The 23,822-nt window shown below is 43.9% G+C and overlaps 1 protein-coding gene across 1 annotated transcript in view; it reads right to left on the minus strand.

Annotated features, from left to right (window-relative positions):
* The window catches only part of UPF1 (UPF1 RNA helicase and ATPase), a 193,461-nt gene that overhangs the window by 91,853 nt on the left and 77,786 nt on the right, over positions 1 to 23,822 (minus strand). The window contains exons 5-9 of the mRNA XM_030217505.1: positions 14,466 to 14,646; positions 13,349 to 13,510; positions 10,296 to 10,380; positions 8,619 to 8,717; positions 715 to 823 (exon numbers count right to left, since the gene is read on the minus strand). Coding sequence (XP_030073365.1) covers positions 715 to 823; positions 8,619 to 8,717; positions 10,296 to 10,380; positions 13,349 to 13,510; positions 14,466 to 14,646 — 636 coding nt within the window. The remainder of the gene's footprint in view (positions 1 to 714; positions 824 to 8,618; positions 8,718 to 10,295; positions 10,381 to 13,348; positions 13,511 to 14,465; positions 14,647 to 23,822) is intronic.

Raw genomic sequence — 23,822 nt, forward strand, 5'->3', positions numbered from 1 at the left:
TGATATACAATCCAGAGCTAAAAATAAACTGATAAGAAATCATAAAATCTACAACTATTACACTCCAGGAGGATGAATTACTGAAAAATATTCCCAGTTCCACCTATGCTGGCCTTCCGACAACCATCAAATCTGAAACTAAAATTAGCGGACACAAAACTCCCAGCAGAAACTGACCGGGTTGAGAATTAGTTCCTACTGCCTACAGTAACTAATATTACAATGCAAAAATGATCTCACAGCTTGCTCATCAGTAATTTACTTATTATAAGTGCGCTAGTCCAACATGCAGAGGTACCTATGTTTGATTCAATACATCTTCAGTGCCTCACTGGCTAGGGATGCTGCAAAGGAAATACTCATATCCTCTGGATAAAGGGAAGGCTGCTACTGCACAATGCCAATGCACAGTGGCCAGATTTAGTGCTCTGGCAGTGCCTTGAGGTGTGTAACCTCCACCTGAGGACAGACACCACAATGACTGCACTAAAGTTAAGAAAGGATATGTTCATGAAAGGCAGTATATTAACTTAAATAAAATTAGAGTAGTAACAAGTAAAGGCTCATAGCACCAGATCTCAGCTCTGGTCCTGAAAGTAAAAGAGCAGGAAAAATGCCAGGTCAGAAAAGAGTGAGGAATGTTACATTTTCAAGACCATTTTAGAAACATGCAATTTGTTAATAGAAAATGAACACAAATAAAAAAAATGCCACCTGTCAAATGAAGTTGACTTCCATACAAAATCCACTTGGAAGTTATGCGTAACCTCCACTGGGGCTCCAACACTGCTTCTCAGCTCAATGGCTATTTCATCACCATAATCTATACCACAATGTTAAGATAAATTTACATTTCTGCACTGTAAAAACAGACAGCTGCCAAATGCATAAAATGAAAAATATGGTCTTAAGTGCAAACTGTCTTTCCTTGAGTCTAACCAGACTAGTCCAGTACTTATGGTTTATGCCTGTCAGCAGACGTAGACAGAGACCAATGAGCTGCAAGCTCTGACCTATGAAAGGCACTGTGCAGTCACAGCTCACTAGTATTCCTGTATCAAAGCCAGAGTGGAACAACGAAAACTACCACCTTAAAGTAAAACCCGGAAGAGAAGTCAGGGCCCTAAAAAAGTACATCTTTGTGGTCTTTAGCTCATCCCCAATGGATACAAAAAAGTAGAAAAGAAAAGAGGCTGTAAAGCAACCCCTTCACTGGTGAAAGGGTGGATTCTCTGAAATGGTCTGTGTAGACTCAAGAAATAAAATTAGCAAGTAAGACCAAACATTTCCTTCCTTTTCATTCTAACAGACCACTCCACAACACATGGAACAAAGGAAGCCTTATATCAGGTGGGAAGATGAAATTCTAGCCACCAAAAATCCAGCACCAAAAGCAGTTGATTCTCTTGCTCGAACCTGTAAAGTTTGACAAAAGAAAAATGTGAGGACCAAGTAGCTGTCCAAGAACTAGCCAATCCCCCAGTTAAATGAGCCTTAGGATCCTAGGGTACTTCATGACTATTAAGAATATAGGTTGAAGCCATTTCCTTTAGCTAATGAGCAATGCTTGTTTGTGGATGCTTCACCTTTCTCAGTTCCACAAAAAAGGTCAGATCTGGAGGAGTAGCCTAACAGTTACTGCAGTGGGCCGAAACCCTGGGGAACTGGGCTTGATTTGTACTGCAGTTCCTTGTTACCCTGGGCAAGTCATTGCCCCAGGTACAAATAACCTTAGATGTGAGCCCATTAGGGACAGAAAAGTACCTGCAAAAATAGTATATGTAAACTGTTTTGACTATCTACAGAAAGGCGGTATATATCAAGTGTGGAACAAATAAATTCATTTCCTCCAACAAAACTCTCTACAAACATCTACAGATTTCAAAATTTTGTATTCATCCCCATGTCTTCCTTTTGGAAAGATGGCAAGATGATCACCTTATTCAAATGGAAAACCAAACCAACTTCTGAAAGGAGGGTACCATTTGAATGGAAACTCCCTCTTCTGTAAAAAAGCAAGAAGGAATCTTGACAGTAAAAGGGCTATAATTTCAAAATTCTCCTGGCAGTTACAAATTGGAATTTTCCCACATTCTCACAGATGCCTTTTTGGTCTCTCTGTGCTAGGTTCCAGCAAAAACAATAGACTACTACTACTATAAATCACTTTTATAGCGCTATCAGTCATACGCAGCGCTTTACAATTGAACATGAAGAAGAAAGACAGTCCCTGCTCAAAAGAGCTTACAATCTAAATCAGGACAAACAGACAGGACCAAAAAGGATAAAGGAAGGGACAGGACGACACATAAGGATAAAATAAAAGTTACAAGTCAGGAGTCGAAAGCAGCATCAAACAGGTAGGCCTTTAGCCCGGATTTGAAGGTTGCGAGGGATGGAGCTAGACATAATGGCTCAGGAAGCCTATAGACAGTGTTAACTACATTGGAAGGATTACTGGTTCTAGGTGCTGTTGCCCCTGTACCAGTGCAAGAAAGAGGTTAGGGAGGGGAGATATGATTGACATTTAAAATACCTACTCAGCATAAATGCACAGGAGGCAGGTCTCTTGAAGCTCAGGAACGAGGGGGCATAGGATGAAGGAGAAAGGGGATAGAAATACTTCTTCACAGAAAGGGTGAGAGCTTGAGAAAAGTACACAGGATCTCTAACAGTGATAGTGAGAGTAGATGGCATGGATGGGCAGAATGGATAGACTATATGATCTATCTGCCTACATTTTTCTATGTTTCTATACACCATGGAGTCAAGCAGCCTAGATTCCTTGCCCGGCAGGTAATTCAGCTGAAGTCTGGCTAACTGATTTTCTGAAGTCCAATTTGGTGAACACTGACTGGTGTGGCAGCTGCGTATGGGGGTGTGGCCCATCACAGCATGCATCTTATATCTGAGCTTCAGTCACTGGGAGGCTGAAGTTCCCAGTAGATGTGACTACCATATGGAGAGCTGCAGGTCTTGCAGGAGCTAATGAACTGGGAGTGAAAAGTCCTCCATGGTTGCACTGCAAGACTTAAAGAAAAAATGGAAGTCACTGCAAGTGTTTTGAGTGGAGAAAAGCCTTAGCACCTTACAGAGTTTCTGAAGGAAGTGCAGGTAAGAGTAGTCCTCCGACGTCCTAGGCTGGAGATTCTTCTGGGGGGGCAGTATGTATTGTCTCCCCTCTCTGGAGCCCAGTCTGTAATGTCCTCTTCATTTGGGTCTCTCTCTCCAAATAACAAGTGGATGATGGGGACCACACTCCTTTCTCCCCTGCTTTGGTGATAGAAGGAGAAGAGTCTGGAGAGTGTGGCAATAGAGATGACGGGGGGCTTTGCTGGAACCTGACTGACCTTAACTGCTGCAAGAAACTGGGTGGCATTGTCTAAAAATTTTTGAAGCATCTGTAAGACTACTACTCCCATGTCCCATAGGGTGTTATGCATAGACAGGGGGATGGAGAACACCTGCCATCCCCTCTGGATTCAGAGAACAGGCTGGTTGGTATGGAGTGCGTTCCCAAGTTGCAGCCTTGGAGAAGGTCAGCAGGGTAGATCCATGATCTCCTCTGTGGCTGTAAAACTTGTGGCCAACACTGCGGGATTATGAGCCTTTACTTTGTGGCTCTCAACTCCCATCTTGTAAACCCACCTGCTGCCTTAGGCTGGGTGGCCTTGTGGGTAGTTTGCTGAATTTATGAGTTTCTGCTTTTGCTCAGAGAGCTGTCTCCTCCTGCTTGGATTGTGCATCTTTGCTGCTGGCAGCCATTAAGGATCCAGGTAATGTGGGTAGGGGTGGGGTGGAATATACATCAGTCCCACGTTCATGGGAAGGCTTCCTCTGGCTTGCCATTTCATAGGCTGCGGATGATCAAGACAGCGGAGAGATGTTAATGGTTTTGCATGAGTCCCTCGAGGTTAGCAGCATGAAGGACAGTTGAGGCCCGGGGGCGGCAATGATGTTATCAAAGGTCGTGTGCAGACAATTAGAAGTAGTATTGAAGAGGAATTGGTAGATATTTGAGACATCCGTATTTTTTTTTGTGTGTGTGAAAAGTGTTCCCACTGACAGAAGAGGGGAAGAGCAATGGCGATCTCAGCACCCAAGTTAGGTAAACTTACCTCACCAGTGCCTTCAACCCGAACCCCTGCACATGCTCCAAGTTGGGTTAAAAACATTTCACTAGCTAGGGGAGCGCTCCTCCACACTGGATCCAATGATGTCACCAACTAGCATGCCTGCATCTTCCCTGCTTGTCTGCAGAGATTAATTTATACTTCTCTTAGATGGAGAACTCCAGTACACTGCCTCCATCAGATGATGCAAGCTACAGTGTGTCTGCACTCCCCAGTCTTGTTTACAAATGTCATTATCTGCTGGAGACAGAAAATACCACTGAGTTGTGGTTGCATGGTGCCTTTTATATAGTAGCGCTTGCAATGGTCTCTGTCTCCCTCTGCTGGATGATAGGCACAACTGAAGTCCTAGACTGGTCTGGCTAGGATGAAAAGAAAGGCAACTTATTCAGAATAAGTGCTTATACAAAATCCCATCTTTTAGTTTTCATTTCAAATTTTATTAGAATGGCTTTTCATCTTTCCGTGTCATTGTTGATGTAATGATAGGACATCTTTTAATCTACAAACATGCAAAACCTTGCAACGATTATATAATTTAAGTTGCTGCTGGGTCAGGTCCCACCCACCAATTACCCCCAGGACAATTCCCACCTAGGACTATTTCCTCCTACGATTTATTTCCCACCCTGCAAAGATTTGCCACTACTGCCAACTCCAGACTTCGAGCCTTCTGTCTCGCTGCACCCTACGCCTGGAATAAACTTCCTGAGCCCCTACGTCTTGCCCCATCCTTGGCCACCTTTAAATCTAGACTGAAAGCCCACCTCTTTAACATTGCTTTTGACTCGTAACCACTCGCCTCCACCTACCCTCCTCTCTTCCCTCCCGTTCACATTAATTGATTTGATTTGCTTACTTTATTTATTTTTTGTCTATTAGATTGTAAGCTCTTTGAGCAGGGACTGTCTTTCGTCTATGTTTGTGCAGCGCTGCGTATGCCTTGTAGCGCTATAGAAATGCTAAATAGTAGTAGTAGTAGTAATTTTTTTATCAGGATCTATGCACCAGAATTTGCATAAACAGCACCATTACATGGAGGTGAAGCCGCGTGCCGCCGAGTGTCATCCAGGTTTGTGGGGGAAAAAAAAAAACAGATTTTTGATAGTAGAATCAGGTAGGAGTATGTGGGAACTGTCCTGTTTTCAGCCTTTAAAGGTTTGTAGGAAACATAATTGTCTGGGTTTGAGAAAGTTTGTGAATGTGTTTGGAATCGTGTTTTAATGATTTAAGTTGTTTTGGGTTTTTTTGTGCATGCGGGTTATAGTTTATGCTCTTTATTTGAATTTAAAAAATATATATATTTTTTTTTTTTTTACATGCTGTGGTGTGCAGAAGGTTATGTCTGGGAGAAGTGACATGGATGTAGTATGCCCCTCCCACAAAGAGGCTACATGTTTGGAAGGGGAAAGCAGAGATATTGCCAGACCTTGTTCCATTCTAAATTGTAAAGGGTGGAAATTGTCCTCCCTGGAGTGGTAGAAATTGGTTGAGTGGGATTTGACCTAGGTGGTAACTTTCCAGATGGGAACTGTCCAGGTGGGAATGACCTAGAACCATAATTTTCACCTAAAAAGGCTGGAAGAGCAAAGAGTGCATCTGTCATAACCCTAATTTTCCCCCAGGGCAGGTGGTGGTTTTGGGGGGGTCCATGTTTACCACCTGGGCCCAGAAAGGAATAATCTATTTAGCACATGTGGTTACAGAGGATGGAAAATTGAAGCCCTTTGCTGATTTACAGCACATCATCAATTTGCTTATATGCAGCTAAGTCATTACATCTCTTCCTTGCCATGACGGAATCTCACACACATTATCAGAAGCATTTACTTTGGGATCCCAACTACCAGTTTCATTATGTTTCCATCACTGTTATTTAAAAGATTCCATGCCAGACTTCAACTCTGCAAAGCTAGCAAAAGCCTGGGTGACATATCTTTCCTGTACTCTAAGTTCAATTCCATGATTTTGTCCTTTGTCGCCCTAAATGTTATAAAAGCATGTTATAACAAGAGTTTTTATACAAGTTTGCCATTACATGTAACTCCATATAGAGCCTTTGCAGTTTGTACTGCCTCTTATGATCACTGCCACAATACGGTGCAACACCTGTCACATTGGGACATATGATTTGAGCATGTAGAGTACTGGAATCCTTTTGGGCTACAATTTTAAGAATTATAGAACATCTCTGGCACTTCACAGTCCAGCAAGACCCATTAGTACTCTTTGGAGTTTATGTTCTCACAGATCCTGTACCTCCTGGCCTTAAAATGTTCCTCAGCCAGGCTGTCTTCTTTGGCTTGAAGACCATTTTGCTTTGATGGCTGCAGGACTCGCGCACCAGCGATGGTGCACACGTTTTGGTACAGATGCGACTGGATCGGTGTGGAATTTCTACTTTGGATACCCCAGCGGGTCATCGTTTTCAAGAACCTGGGAGCCACTTTGGCAGACTTTGCTTTCTAGAGTACGAAGCCTTTTGTTAAAGCTTTAGCATTGTACTATAGGCCTTTCTGTATTAGATATCTCTCTGTCCATATATGTGGACAAAGTGCCTCAGAAGCTGAATGAGCATATTTATAGATTCTTCTGGCACTGAAGGTGGTTCTCTGGAGCAACAGGGCTGAGGAGAGGCATGACATTGTGGTTAGATTTATACTACTTTTGCTGATGAACCAGAGGCAAAACAAGAGGAGAGCCCTGTCTTTTATGGACAGTTGAAGCTGATGTCTGAGGTGTTTCTGTAGTTACTGACCTGCCCTCTTGTGGCTAATGGATGAGTGCTTAGCAGAGTGGGAATCTGACTTATGGGACGAGTGCTTAGCACAGTGGGAATCTGACTTATGAGATGAGTGCTTAGCACAGTGGGAATCTGACTTATGGGATGAGTGCTTGTTCTTTTATTTGTATTTAGACATTTGTTTACTCACTGTGCTTTGTGGTCATGGATCTTGAGAGAGATTAACTTCAAAAGATGGCAGTGGGGGTGGATCATTGGTCCTGATTGAATGGGACTTGTGCTGCAGAGCTCCCAGTCACAATGTGTAAGGCAGGGGCTTGCTGTACAGCTGTCTTTACACTGGTGCCAATATTCTGTCAGCAGAAGTCCCTGAGCAGCAGGCAGGCTGACTGCTTAAGGTAGGTGTTGCCAGTCGCGTAGCCATGACATGAAAAATGAAAGTGAAACAATGCTGGTGTTGCCAGTGTCTGTGAGGGTGAGTCGTGCGGTTCTGTACCCAAATCAGAAGTAAAAGAAAGATTATGTGAGGGGAGATGTGGGAGGTGCAAAAAGGTGCTGTTGACATGTTCCACAAAAAGAATGGGCTGAAGGGGAGGAGGGAGACCGAGGCAGCGCAGGAAACCTCATCTACAGAGGAACTAAGTAACAGAACAATCAACAGGCTCATCCAGTCTGCTCAGTTAATCTAGTTCACATGGGTAAGGCTACATCTTGGCTGCTAGCCATTTCAGAATGGTTGCTTGTAATGAGTGTCACCCTTCTTTGTATTCTACCATCTTATCTAGATGAGAATTCAAGTGACCTTATTGCAGCACTGGTCACCCTGGGATGCCCACAAATGGGTCAACTCTTCAGGATACCACCAGTGAATTTGATGAGCCTGCATATTTCCTTCATTGTATTAAAATCTTCTCTCAAGTATATTGAATTATCAACCAGGGATATACTCTATATGTAGTAAAGACCAGAAATATTAGGTGCTTAAATAGCTTTGTAGTTGTTCGAGCCCACATGACTGAATGAGGAATGAATGGTGACGATGTGGTAGAGTGTTGGGTTAATATTATTTAAGTATTAGATAAGATTTTACATTTATTTTAATGCTGAGAGTTTTCAATAAAGAATTCGTTGGGCTTTTCAATAAAGAGTAAGGTAGTTTGAAGGTTGATATTTTATATTGTAACTAGATTGAAAAAGTGATACTCAGATAATGTATTAATTAGGGAAATCCTGAAAACACAACTTGTTCGTAAACCTCAAGGACCATTAGCAAATGCCACTACCTCTTTTAGGTCACACCTGCACCCCTTCCTTTCTATATCTAGTTATAGTGTTATGAAACAATCTAAAATTATCCATTCTACTATGGATTTTACCTGAAAATTGGCCTTTCTCGACATGAATGTTAAATGCAACCAATTAGAATAGCCATGCTTTTTGGTTGTTTCTGTTCACAAATAGCTAAACAAAAGGGAAGGAACAAAGTTGTACCATATATACTTTACACCCCTTGCTTGTTTTAAGGGTTTGGCACAATGTTACAGTTTGCATTTGTTAAAAATCACCACATCAGACTACTGCTTAAAATTTTACATGGTTAAGCAGCAGCTGGACCATTCTGCATTTCACATTTATCCAGAATCCAAATATTCTGCATTACCATTTCACCACTGATATGAAAAATGGCTGCTACATAATGAACTGCTTCACAATTTCTCAGTGTCTTATTTAGTAAAGGATATTGTCAGGAACTTTTATAACATGTCCAATTCCTTTCCACAGAGGTGCCAGGTCTCCTTTGTACCTCAAACAGATCTCATCACCTTGCATGAGACGCATATCTAGGACAGTAAAATTATGTACAGTTAATTCAACTCTTCAACAGGTATTGCAACTATACTACAATACAATATTTCAATCAGATTTATTCAAAATAAGATGTATAGAAAGCATCAATACATGCACAGAAAAGTTAATTAGAATCTGAAAACAGACAACAAAGTTGCTTAACAGGTGTTTTCTAATAACAGCAGTAACCATAGAAACATAGAAAAAGGTATGTAGATACAAACCATATGGCCTATTCAGTCTACCCATCCACGCCAGCTACTCTCCTTATCACTCCCTTAGAGATTCTCCCTAGCTCTCTTGAATTCAGATACTATTTTCATCAACACCCAGTGGGAGGCCGTTCTATGAATTCACCACCCTTTCCGTGAAGATGTACTTCCTTAGGTTACTTCTGGGTCTATCCCCTTTCACCTTCATCCTATGCCCCCTCGTTCCAGAGCTTCCTTTCAAATGAAAGAGTCTCACCTCCTCTGCATTTATGCTGCAATAGTATTTAAATGTCTCTATCATATCTCCCCTCTCCTGCCTATCATCCAAATTATACATACTGAGAACTTTGTCTGCTCCCATATGCTTTATGACAAAGACAACTGATAACATTTTAGTAGCCACCCTCTGGACCGACTCCATCCTATTTATATCTTTTTGAAGTTGCTGTCTACAGAAATGTAAACAATAATCTAAATGAAGTTTCACCAAAGTCTTATACAGGGGATCATTCACCTTCTTTTTCCAAGTGGTCATTCCACTCCCTATGCACCCAAGCATCCTTCTAGCTTCTGCCGTCACCTTTTTGGCCACCTTAAGATCATCACATACAACCACACCCTATTAGACAGTGTTCTCTTTCACAAGCTACAGCAATCCCAAGTTTGTTTGGAAAACACACTGGGTGAACCTTTAATGTCTTTATATTCTACCAAATTGAAAAAGCTGAGGAAGAAGAAATTAGGTCTTACCTGCTAATTATTCTTAATCCCTCCAGACTGGCACAGATAAATGGGTTATAAACTATATTTGGCATCACAAGTTTCCATCGTTAAAGAGGATATGGAAACTATTTTGCCACTGCCAACATGTGAGTGCACACTCCTACATCCAGACCTGTAAAATGCATTTTCCCCCACAGTACAAAATTTACTTAAGTGTGTCTTGGCTCCCTTACTACTACTTATTTCTATAGCGCTACAAGGCATACGCAGCGCTGTACACCATACACAAAAGACAGTCCCTGCTCAACACTTGCCTCCATATACCCCAGTAAAAAAAAACCCCAATGTCATGCAGGAACCGCGCTGCTGCTCCCCCCCAAAAAAAATTCTACCACCTTAGGTAGATGATTAATCTACAAAGTGGAAAGACAGGTCCTGGAAATACTTCATGCAACTTAATTTGCTTTCAGCTTGGATTTGAAAAATGTTATGTTAGCACAGTGTGTTGATTTGGATTTATTATGTTTAATAAACGCTTGCTATATACTGCCCTGTCAGCCAGGTTAGAGTGGTTTACACAATAAAACAGAACAACCAACCCTTATCTAATCCAACCAGAAGTGCAATGAACATTACCAGAGTCAGTCTTTGGTAAGGTGAAGTATGCAATTCTCTTCTTGTTGAGGCCCAGGTCCCATCTTACAGTGATGTTATCTTGGGTCTAGTCACAAGAAAATTTTAAAAAACAAAGTCTGCTTTATTTTCCAAAGCCACAGTGTGAAACCACTATAGATATACAATCTTGGTCACTTCAACACATGCCTTTAATTATACGTATCTGATTTTTTTTTTTTTTTTACTAATTGAAGAACAACATACAAAATATAAAACATGTTATAGAAGTATACAAATGCATATATACTACACCCCAAACACCCAACCCAATACTACCACCAGGAACAACAATAAATTAGAGAAACTTGTATTTTTAGACAATGCATAAAAATAACAAATAGAACAAAATAAATTTCCCCTTCCCCAGTGGTGTGCTGGAGCCGGCTCGCTCCGGCTCGCAAGATCCGGTTGTTAAATTTTGCCCAGACTTGCGAGCCGGCTCTCCCTCCCTCCGCCCTCCGGTCCCTCACCGATCCTACCTTGACCATCGAATTCTTCGGGGCAGGCAGTGTTGCCTGCCCGCTGCTATCGCTGACTCTCTCCAGCTGCCTGTTTGCGCTTTAAAAATGGCCACCGAGACTTCCAGAGGCAGCCTCGCGAGACTTCTGTAAGTCTCGGCGGCCATTTTGAAGCGCGATCGGGCGGCGGAGGAAAGTCAGCGATGGCAGCGGGAAGGCAACACTGCCTGCCCCAAAGAATTTGATGGCCAAGGTAAGGTCAGTGAGGGGCCGGATCAGGAGGGAGGGAGGAAGCAGGAGAATTTGCGGAACAAGTCGGGAGGGGGTGGCAGGGGAGAGAAGGGAGCTGCTGGTGCATAAAGGGCAGGGGAGAGGAGAGGAAGGTCACTGCTGGCCATAGGTGGATGGAGGGCAGGGGAGAGGAGGGTCACTGCTGGCCATGGGTGGATGGAGGGCAGGGGAGAGGAGGGTCGCTGCTGGCCATGGGTGGATGGAGGGCAGGGGAGAGGAGGGTCGCTGCTGGCCATGGGTGGATGGAGGGCAGGGGAGAGGAGGGTCGCTGGCCATGGGTGGATGGAGGGCAGGGGAGAGAAGGGTCGCTGGCCATGGGTGGATGGAGGGCAGGGGGAGAGAGAATAAATGCTGGACATGGATGGAGGGGAGGGAAGAGTGAGGAAGGAGATGAGATAAGGGAAAAGGAAGAGGAGAAAAACTGCACATGGATGAAGAAAATAGGCAGAAGCTGAGGACCAGAAATGAGGAGGAAAGGAAAGAAATAAATGGAAAGGAAGCCCTGGAAACGGAGTTAAGAGGACAGATAGCAGCAGAATCGGATACTGGGCCAGCATGATCAGAAAAACAGTCACCAGACAACAAAGGTAGAAAAAAATCATTTTATTTTCATTATAGTGTTTGGAATATGTTCCCTTTGAGAATCAGGTGCTCAACATTAAAAGTTTATATTTATTTACTTATTTATGGCATTTTATCCCACATTAAACATGAATTAGATTGGAACCTGGGATCATTTAATTTTTTTTTTCCTGGAAAGAGTAATGCATTGCCCCCCCCCCCCCCCCCGGCTAAAGTCAGCTCTGCAATTTTGGGAGGCGCAGAGGTGGACGGGGGGGGGGGGGGGGGGCGCGACGAGGTGGACCGGGGAGAGAGCCTGTTGTTAAAAATTTACCAGCACACCACTGCCCTTCCCCCAACCCCACCAAATATCCAAAAACTAACAAAGAACACAACTGAACCCAGAGTAATGTTCTAAGCTGTCAACAAAGTCCTCCAAGAATACTAATAACGTTGCTTCTGGCATGATGTGAAAGAATATAAGTAGGAGTCCCATGTATGGGATTTTTAGAAGCCCTTCACTCATTTGGACTCCAGGTCACATAAATCATGTAAGCCTATTTCTACACTCCCAATAAGGTTGATCAGGTTGTAACCAATGTCTAAGAACACATTTTAGAGCTATCACCCAGGATTTTTGAATCCACAGTTGTGCACCCTTCCCATATATTCTTAAAGCTCTTTCCCAACCCAGCACTAAACCCATGGATGAAAGGAAATAGGTTGGCCAATTATATTAGACAAAAAGCTCACAATCTCCCCAATAAGAAAGAATTAAAGAGCAACACCAAAACATATGGCCTAAATCTCCCCAGGCCTGTCCACATTTAAGACATTGGGACAGGCCAGGTGAACCCACAACCCAAAACTAAACCCCATGCCCATGAAAAACAACTGCCCCTTCCCCTCTAAGTCACAGTGGCACACAGGACAGCTACTCACATACACACAAAGAGGTTGGAAAGAATTCAATGAGTCATGTTGCACACGCTTTCCCAAATTGTATTTAAATATATAAATCATAGATGCTTAGAAAGCTCACATTTTCCAGAATTCTTCAAATATCACACACCAAGTTGCTTAAAAAACACATCTCAAAAATGTTATTTTCAGTACCAAAATTAAACCATACAATACAGTTCATGAAATTATGGAGAAAATGGACAAGTGTGGGCAACTGTTTCATTATTTCACCTTTTTTTGAATTTCCACAAATCCTTTACCTTCTATATGGATCATGAAAAACAGACTCTCTGGATAGTGTACTCATTTCATTAAAATTTTCAAGGCTTAGCTTTCTAGGGCCATATCCAGCTACTGATGTTTGCTTTCATTTTCACCCCCAACTACAGAATTATAAAAATAAAGGATGACGCTGATAGTAAAATTCAAAGCCATCTTCTAGCCAGCAGATATTCAAGTGTCTTACAGCAGGGCTCACCAATTTTCTGTGGCCATGACCCCAATTCGTATGGCTGCAGAAAATGTATGACCCTCAGGTGGTATGGGACAATGATGTCCTATGGAGCAATCACTCAGATCACACCACCAAAACCCAGGTTTCTTTGGGGTCACAATCCAGAGAGTTTGGGAAGTTCTACCTTATATACTCTTACAAGCAACAAAAATTACTATTAGCCATGAGAAGGGAAAATATGGACCAGGACAGGGAGTTCTCTTCTAAGATATACTGAAATCTATTACCTGTGACTCTTTGAGTTTCTTATCATAATCTGCTTCAAGTTTGACAAGAGGACCAAAAATGTTTTGGTATTGATATGCATCCTCATATCTCAGCAGGACATGCTGAGGTTCCTCATCCACTCCAGGTTTCTCCAGATCCTCCAGTGTTGCAGATGGGTTTTCCTGAAATTATAAATAAGCACAACATTGTCATTGTTTTAAGTTTCTCTCCCTTCAGCTAATCTTATGATCTCTCCAATTATCCATAATACTTTTATTTCAGACAACTGCTCACATGCATGCAACATGAACTGCTATTGTACAGGCATGCTGTCTTCAATGGGTACAAAGTTATATATATATATATATATATATATATACACACACAAGCCTATTAATGAATGTGAGGAACAGCTATTACATACATAGACAGGACTGGTTTAAGTCTAGTTCTTCTGCCCAATACGCAAGTGGAAGCAATCAAGAAAATACAAAATACTGTAGCAAAGTGCTAGCCATTAGACAAAAGGTCTGAAGTATGTGGAGAGCGAGGGCAGTGCGAGTCTGTGGAACCGAGACAGGGTTGGAGAGAGCCCGTGGGAACGAAGACAGAACCTGCAGGGATGGGGTAGGGACAGAGATACACTTTGTCCCCGTGTCATTCTCTAATATTACTATGATGAAGACTCACACCCCCTCAGGCAAGGCCCCGCAGAACCGAGCCAAAGCCTTACACAGTGGCACTAAGAAGTGTGACAGGGAGCTGCGGAGCCAAGCTCTAAACTTAACCAGGTACAGTCCTGAGACTGACTTAGGAGTGGCTGTTAGGCTCGACCACTCCGTGTGACCATGACCAGCCGAGCGGGGAGCTAGGCTAGGGACAGGAGCACTGTCAACACAATCTACCACCTGCTGAAGGTAGAGAAATATACTGGATTGTTCCAGGGATCACCTCTGCTTATGCTGGTAATGTCACTGACAAAACTCAGTTTTCTCTACCTCCACCTGCTGGTAGGAAAGGATAACACCCATTAGTACAGAACAGTGGAGCTGACGCTAAGAAAATAGTATTTCTAATGCTTAAAACTGTAATCACTTATTAGCATTCCTTTTAACTTACATACTGATTAATGCTTACCTTCCAGAGCTCCTCCAGTTTATTAATTTGCTGAGCAGTAATCTGACGAGCCCTCAGCTGCTCCTGCTCAGAGGGAATCTTTACCAGCCAAGAAAGAAAGCAACGATCCTGAATAAGTGGCTGCCACTGGGAGCTGTCCCAGTTGATGTCCTTCAAGCTGCTTTGACTGGCACATGGCTGCCTACACATCCATATTAAAAATAAACAAAACTAATTAGCAAGCTATATGAGTTGTTCTCAGGCAAAGTGAAGAAAAAGCACATCAGAGCAGACAAGTTTCAATGCCTGACTAGACATGCTATTTTAACATTTTACAATAGCTCAATACTGATTTGTAGGTTATAATGAATGTATTGTTCAATAAGATGGTTCTATCTATATATTTTTCACTTTGGGGCATGATATGTACATCTTGCTTCCACTCTTAGCTACTACACCTATTGTCATGTGATGGCTGCACAGAATTCAGGTAAAGGCTAGCAGCAAGCATCCCTCCTCCCACCCAATTTATTTTGTATTCATAATGAAAGGAGTACCAAAGCAGGAGGCACTTAACATTAAGCGCTATTTTAGCCCCAAACTAGGGTAACCATGTAGTTCCACATTACAAGGGACAACTAGTTCTACCCATTTACCAAAAGAAGAGGGGTCAACTAGGAGAACAAACCTACCTCTATACCAGGGGGTCTCAATCCAGACCTCATGACAGACCCAGCTAGTTAGGATTTCAGGATACTCATAATGAATATGCAAGAAAGATTTGTATACAATGGAAGCAGTGCGTGCAAATTTATCTCATGCATGCGTGTCTTGAAAACTACACTGGTTTGGTGTGTCCCAAGAACTGGGTTGAGAACCCCAGCTTCTATACACATCAAATGGGCCATACATCAGGACTGGCACAGCCTGATCATATATGGTAAAACAAGAGAAAATTGCACAGATTACTGGTAACTGGATTAGCTATAAAATGTCAGCAGTGCTGACAGTCTTCCAGGATGTTGGGATGGAAACCTGTTTAAAAATGCATCTGAACTACTCAAGTAACAGTTAACAGGATCTTAAAACTTAAATTTACCTATGTCAACAAATGTACAATTACAAACTGTGGCAACATGCCATGACCTTACCACACTTCATAATTGCTCTGTACCAGATACAAAAGAGCACAGAGAAATGAAATAAATAAATAAATAAATAAATAAAACCCTCCGGTTCTTGAAAAACTGTTTTTATTAAATTTCATATTCTGTCTTTCACATCAAGATGATTATAGTTTTGCAGGTGAAAACATCACTGACCCTCCTATGTAATGTACATACCTACTTCAATCATTTCCTCTTGTAAAAGCAATGCTATTGTTGTTTTTCAGAAAAGAAGGAATGAGAATGATGCTTAGTAATTTATCCTAAAGAATAGCTACCACTCCACAATTACCAGTGTCTTTTCCAAGCTTCTTCCTGGTAGAAAATGAGGGCTAGTAAAGCAACGTTACTTACCTGTAGCAGGTATTCTCCAAGGACTGCATCTGTTTGACATCATCCATGGATCCCGGTGAGGAAACGCTGCCCAGCATACTATTTCTTTAAGAGCTCAAGGCAGCAATCCCACAGCGCATGCATGGGCTCCTTCCCGCCCGACCCACGAGCACAGGACCAGCAGCAGAACAGCATAGCTAACAACTAAATACAACTCCTAGGAGAGGTAGGAGGGTATGTGAGAATAACTGGCCTACTGTCCTCGGAGAATACCTGCTACAGGTAATTTCACTTTCTCTGAGAACAAGAAGGCCATATAAATCTCACATATGGGAATCCCTTGCTACCAGACTCACCAAAAACAATATTAGGACAATAGGACTCGCTACGGTGAGTCCAAGATCGATTAACCTGAAAACATATATACACTGTTGTGAAGATGCAGCCAGGAATAGAACAGGCCTAGGAGGGTGGAGCTGGATTCTAGACCCCAGACAAGTTCTGCAGGACTGTCTGACCAAACTGGCTGTCGAGTCAGGTGTTCTGCTCATGGCAGCAATGGGATGTTAACGTGTGAACTGAAAACCACGTTGCAGCTATGAAAATCTCCTCAAAAGAGGCTGACCTCAAGTGGATTACAACAGAGTCACAGTTCTGACATTGTGAGCCTTGATATGAAATGCATTCTGCCAGCCAACTGGAAAAATTGCATTTACCAGTGGCAACACCCATCCTGTTGGGATCAAATGAAAGAAAAAGCTGAGTGGACTGTCTATACAGCCTAGTATGCTCTAGGTAGAAGGCCAATGCTTGCTTGCAGTGCTCTTTAGCTAGGATGGGCATGAGGCTTGGGAAAATGTTGGCAGGACTGACTGAATCAGATGGAACTCACCTTAGGAAGAAGAAGAGTAATCTCTGCACTCATCCTGCTATGATGAAATTTTATATAAGGTGAATCCACTATTAAGGCCTGACGATCAGTGACCCAGTGAACTGAAGTATCTGACACCAAAAACAAGACTATCCAGGACAAGTACTTCAGAGGACAGGAATCTAGTGGCTTGAAATGAGCTTTCATCAGCTGGGGAAGGACAACGTTGAGGTCCCATGACACAGGTGGAAATGTGACAGGGGGCTTTGTCAAAAGTAAACCACTAAAGGCTATGCAGAGATGGGCTTACCTTCTACATAAGAATAAACACAAACTGCATGGAGGGTAATCCTTACAGAGTTGGTCTTGAGACAAGAGAGATGTAGAAGGTATTCAAGCAGGTCTGTGTAGGGCAAGAGAGGATCTCTTGCCCCCGCACCAGACAGCAAACCTCTTCCACCTGAAAGAACATCTCCTGGTAGAATCTTTTCCGGAAGCCAGCAAAACCTTGGAGACATCCTCAGGGAAATTCAAGGAAGCAAATTCTATACTCTCAACATCCAGGCTGTGAGTGCCAGAGATTGGAGGTTGGGATGTAGAACTGGGATGATTGTTTTGTGAACAGCACATTAAAGGATGCTGTTCAGGTGTCTATGTGGAGGACTGTTTGGGTGCTGGAGCTACTAGGGCTCATAATAAACTACCCTGAGTCCCATTTACCGCCAGTTCAGCAATTTGGAGTTCACAGGAGCCCTGCTAGACACTGTTCAAGCATGACCCTGTCTCCCTCCAGCATGAGTAGAGACCCTTGTTGCCACTGCCACTCAGGTTTGCAGCAGCCAGCATGAGTAGAGACCCTTGTTGCCACTGCCACTCAGGTTTGCAGCAGCCAGCATAAGTACATAAGTAATGCCATACTGGGAAAAGACCAAGGGTCCATCGAGCCCAGCATCCTGTCCACGACAGCGGCCAATCCAGGCCAAGGGCACCTGGCAAGCTTCCCAAACGTACAAACATTCTATACATGTTATTCCTGGAATTTTGGAGTTTTCCAAGTCCGTTTAGTAGCGGTTTATGGACTTGTCCTTTAGGAAACCGTCCAACCCCTTTTTAAACTCTGCTAAGCTAACCGCCTTCACCACTTTCTCCGGCAACGAATTCCAGAGTTTAATTACACGTTGGGTGAAGAAAAATTTTCTCCGATTTGTTTTAAATTTACTACACTGTAGTTTCATCGCATGCCCCCTAGTCCTAGTATTTTTGGAAAGCGTGAACAGACGCTTCACATCCACCTGTTCCACTCCACTCATTATTTTATATACCTCTATCATGTCTCCCCTCAGCCGTCTCTTCTCCAAGTTGTATAGCCCTAGCCTCCTTAGTCTTTCTTCATAGGGAAGTCGTCCCATCCCCGCTATCATTTTAGTCGCCCTTCGCTGCACCTTTTCCAATTCTACTATATCTTTCTTGAGATGCGGCGACCAGAATTGAACACAATACTCAAGGTGCGGTCGCCCCATGGAGCGATACAACGGCATTATAACATCCTCACACCTGTTTTCCATACCTTTCCTGATAATACCCAACATTCTATTCGCTTTCTTAGCCGCAGCAGCACACTGAGCAGAAGGTTTCAGTGTGTTATCGACGACGACACCCAGATCCCTTTCTTGGTCTGTAACTCCTAACGTGGAACCTTGCATGACGTAGCTATAATTCGGGTTCTTTTTTCCCACATGCATCACCTTGCACTTGCTCACATTAAACATCATCTGCCATTTAGCCGCCCAGTCTCCCAGTCTCGTAAGGTCCTCTTGTAATTTTTCACAATCCTGTCGCGATTTAACGACTTTGAATAACTTTGTGTCATCAGCAAATTTAATTACCTCACTAGTTACTCCCATCTCTAAATCATTTATAAATATATTAAAAAGCAGCGGTCCTAGCACGGACCCCTGAGGAACCCCACTAACTACCCTTCTCCATTGTGAATACTGCCCATTTAACCCCACTCTCTGTTTCCTATCCTTCAACCAGTTTTTAATCCACAAGTCACAGCAAGTCACAGCTCAGCAAATGTTGAGGTTGTTGAGCCACATGGCCTCCACTGTATGTCACTCCCATGGCACGTCTCCATATGAGATCTGCCCAGTGGACCCTAGCTTCTAAGTAGTCTCAGGCCATGGTGAACCCAGCGAATGTCATCTGAGTAACCCAAAAGCTGGCTCAGTCCCTCCTCTGGTGGTTGATTTGATCCAGTTTGACCTTGCTGAACTGGCGGTAAATGGGGCTCAGGGTAGTGTATTATGAGCCCCAGTAGCTTCAGCACCCAAATAGTCCTCCGCATAGACACCTGAACAGCATCCTTTAATGTGCTCTTCACAATCATCCAGGTAGGGAAACACAGACTCCCAGGTCTGCATAGCCACACTGACTATTGCTGTCATGGTTGTGGCCGTGCCCCTGCATCCAGACTCACCTTTTTCCAGTGACCTAGGGCTTTTCAGCTTGGAGAAGAGATGGCTGAGGGGAGACATGATAGAGGTATAGAAAATAATGAGTAGAGTGGAACAGGTGGATGTGAAGCGTCTGTTCGCGCTTTCCAAAAATACTAGGACTAGGGGGCATGCGATGAAACTACAGTGTAGTAAATTTAAAACAAATCGGAGAAAATGTTTCTTCACTCAACACGTAATTAATCTCTGGAATTCGTTGCCAGAGAACGTGGTGAAGGCGGTTAGCTTGGCAGAGTTTAAAAGGGGGTTAGACGGTTTCCTAAAGGACAAGTCCATAAATCGCTACTAAATGGACTTGGGAAAAATCCACAATTCCAGGAATAACATGTATAGAATATGTCTGTACATTTGGGAAGCTTGCCAGGTGCCCTTGGCCTGGACTGGCCGCTGTCGTGGACAGGATGCTGGGTTCGATGCACCTTTGGTCTTTTCCCAGTGTGGCATTACTTATGTACTTATGACCTGGCTCTGTGACTTCTCTGGACTGCCTTGTCCTGGCATTGACGCATCTGCTGCCTGGTGTGCCTGCAATCCAAGCCTCGCTTTGGTGTGCCTGTAATCCAAGCTTCGCATTGGTGTGCCTGCAATCCAAGCCTCAATATAAGTTGCTTACCTGTAACGGTAGTTCTCCTTGGACAGATCATCTTGCAGCCCCACAACAGAAGTGACTCTCCCCTGACGTCACAGTCCCGGAACTCTAACAAGCATTTTTTAAAATAAAATAACTTAACAACGAATATGCTCGTGCTAGCCATGCTCCACTACACCCTATAAATACCAGGTGTCCCGTGCCCCTGACAGTTTCTTACAATAGCTATTGTCAACTGCAGGGAGGGTAGGGCGGGCTTGTGTGGCTGCAAGATGATCTGTCCGAGAACTACCGTTACAGGTAAGCAACTTATATTTCTCCATGGACAGAATGCATCTTGCAGCCCCACAACAGAAGACTCCCAAGCTACACAGGTAGCAGTTTCACACATTAACAAATTGAAAATTGAAAAACTTAGAACTGGTACCTGTGGCAGGAGGTGGAGGTAGTTGATGCTTCACACGCTGGAAGTTAACACTGCCTGACCAAAAGTTGATTCGGCTGAAGAGGCAGTGTCAATGCAGTAATGCTTTGCAAAGTTATGAGTCGTAGCCCAAGTTGCTGCTTTACAAATGTCCTGCAGTGGCGTCCTTTGTAAATGAGCCATAGTTGCAGCCATGGCTCTCAGATGGTGGGCCGTGACCCGTGGAATGAGGAGAGTTGGCTAACTGATAGCATAAAGTAATGCATCTGGCAATCCACTGCGACAAGGTACCCTTGGTAACTGGTTTCGGAGGAGTAGACCTCAAAGACAGAAATAACTGAGACGGTCGGTTTACAGATTTTGTTCGTGTCAGATAGATACGAAGAGCTCTCAAACAGTCTAAAGTGTGCAACCGTTGGTGTTCCTCTGTTCCATGTGGAGGAGGGTGAAAGGTTGGTAGCACAATAAGTTGATTCACATAAAAAGAAGATACGATCTTAGGGAGAAACTTCGGGTATGTACGTAAAATTACTTTATCATGCAGTATTTGAGTGTAAGGTGGGTAATGTACTAATGCCTGTATCTCCCCAATTCTACGTGCCGACGTAAGTGTAATTAGAAATAACGTCTTCCAAGTGAGGTACTTGATAGCCGTACTGTCTAGCAGTTCAAATGGCGATTTCATCAAGGCGCCCAATACCAAGTTAAGATCCCACGCTGGTGGTGGAGGACAAACTGGAGGGTACAAATGTATGATACCCTTAATGAACCTTTTCGATAACGGATGTTGCATAAGTGTGCAACCGTCTACAGGGTCATGCAGAACTGACAGCGCTGCCAGGTGAAGTCTTACGGATGTGGCAGAGAGGCCAGTTTTTGCTAGATGGAGGAGATATTCTAATACCCGTGGAATAGATACAGTTTCTGGGCGGAGACTGTACTTAAAGCACCATGCTGAAAATCTCCGCCATTTTGCGCCATAAGATTTCAATGTCGAATCTTTCCTGGAGGCGAGCAGAACTTGAAGTATCTCCTGTGACAACATCATGGGCGACGTGGACCCAGCAACCATGCCGTCAGTTGAAGAGACGGTAGGTCCGGATGTAGAAGGGTTCCATGATTTTGTGTGATTAAATCCGATTCCAGAGGTAAAAGGAGAGGTGGTTTCTGAAGCAGAGTTAGCAGCAAAGGAAACCATGCCTGTCGTGGCCAATGTGGCGCTATCAGAATGAGTGAAGCTGCCTCCATTTTTGCCTTTTGTAGGACCTTGGAGATAAGAGGAAAAGGAGGGCAGGCGTAAAAGAGGCTCTGCGTCCAAGGAATTTGAAACGCATCGTCCGCTACGCTGCTGTGACTGGGATACCTGGAGCAGAATTTGGGACACTTGTTGTTGTGTGGGGAGGCAAATAGATCGACCTGAGGATGTCCCCACCTGTTGAACAGGCCTTGCGTAACTGTGTTCTTTAGCGACCACTCGTGAGGCATAAGTTGCCTGCTGAGAGAATCTGCGATCGCATTCTGTATCCCTGGAATGTAAGTTGCTGTAATTGTGGATTCCCAAGTTAGAACCATGTTCCAGAGCCGCATGGCTTCCCTGCACAGTTGCCTGGAACCCATGCCCCCTTGTTTGTTGATGTAAAACATCGCCACCTGATTGTCCGTCCGTATCTGAATATGTTGCTTGTAAAGGTGCTGTCGAAACGCCTTGCAAGCTAACTTTACCGCTCTTAACTCCAGAAGGTTGATGCTGTACTTGGCTTCTGTTAAGGTCCAAAGTTCCTGCGTTTTGTAAGTTCCACAGTGTGCCCCCCAACCCTGTTTGGAAGCATCGGTTTAGGGGTAACGGGTGGGCTGTCGTTGCCGAAACGGCATTCCCTGAAGTAGATTGGATGTGCAGGTCCACCACTGAAGAGAATCTTTCAGTTCGACTGGAAGTGGTATGACTACTGACAGCGGTTGCTGTGCTTGAATCCAGTAAGTCTTCAAATGCCACTGTAGATGCCGCATATGCAGCCTGGCTAGAAACACTACTGGTATGGTTGCTGCCATATGCCCCAGTAGCACTAATACTGTGCGAACTGTGGTACAGGTGTGGGACTTTAAATGAATGATGAGGGACCGGATGTGTTGAGCCCTGTCTAAAGGTAAGTAGGCGAGAGCCCGTGGCGTAGCTAGTACTGCCCCTATAAATTGAAGGGATTGTACTGGTTGAAGTTGGGACTTCTTGTAGTTGGACTAGGAAACCCAGTTTTTGCAGCACCGAATTTGTGTCCTGAAGAGCCCGAACAGTCTCCTGGACTGACGGTGCAGAAATTAGCCAATCGTCCAAATATGGAAAAATTGCTATCCCTTTCTGCCGCAGGTACGAGACGATTGTGATGACGCATTTCGTGAACACCCTTGGAGATGAGGAAAGACCGAAGGGTAGGACTCGATATTGAAAATGGCGTGATTGTACCCTGAAACGTAGGTACCTTCTGTATGAGAGATGGATAGGAATGTGCAGATAGGCGTCTTGGAGATCCAGGGAAACCAACCAGGCCTGCTGTTCCAACAACGGAAGGATTATCTGCAGCGTTGTCATCCGAAATTTCTCGACTGTGATGTAAGAGTTGAGGGGACGTAAATCGAGGATCGCCCGAAGACCCCCTTGTCTCTTTGGAATGACGAACAGCCTGGAATAGAAACCTGTGTTTATTTGTGTGGCTTGCACCGCTTCTATTGCTCTGATTCGAAGAAGGAAGGGCAATTTTCTTCCTGGACCCATTGACGGTGAGATTGCGGAATGGGCGAGTTGACAATGTGGGAATGGGAAGGTGTGGTTAAAAAATTCAGTCGGTAACCCTGATTGACGGTAGACAGGACCCATTTGTCGGTCGTGACACGGGCCCATTGTGGGGCAAAATATTGAAGTCGACCCCCCACTGGCCAATCCTGGCGCGCAGGGTCAAAAAGAAGGTTGATTTTTCTGAGCCCCAGCACTAATCTGCTTTGGGGGTCTTCGCTCTCGAGTGGGCTTATTATATTGTTGATACCGATTAGATTTACTATTGTACTTGTAGTTTGACCCATACCTAGGTGCTGTGTACGGTTTTCTATAAAAATACCTTCTCTTTGCCGAATTAAAGGAATTGTTCACCGAAGAACGGTGAGACGAGTATCGTGACTGATGGAGGTTGTTATCTTCTAGGGTTTCTAGTGTGGTGAAATCCTGTATAATACTGTCAATGATGTCCTTGACCTTGTCACCAAAAAGGTTATCGCCTAAACAAGGTGCATCTGCCACTCTGTTGTGGACATCCTCACGGAGGCCCGAGGCCTTTAGCCAAGCCAACTGGCGAGTGGAGATGCCCACTGCCGCCCCCCTCACAGATGTGTCATGAGTCATGTGCGGCGCGAATGAGGTTTGTGGCACACTCGTCTAGATGTTGCAGAGACGGTGTTATCTGCGCCTATAAGGGTGCTGGCATGGTCTCCAC

This window comes from Microcaecilia unicolor, chromosome 11 (assembly GCF_901765095.1).
Source record: "Microcaecilia unicolor chromosome 11, aMicUni1.1, whole genome shotgun sequence".
Lineage (NCBI taxonomy): Eukaryota > Metazoa > Chordata > Amphibia > Gymnophiona > Siphonopidae > Microcaecilia > Microcaecilia unicolor.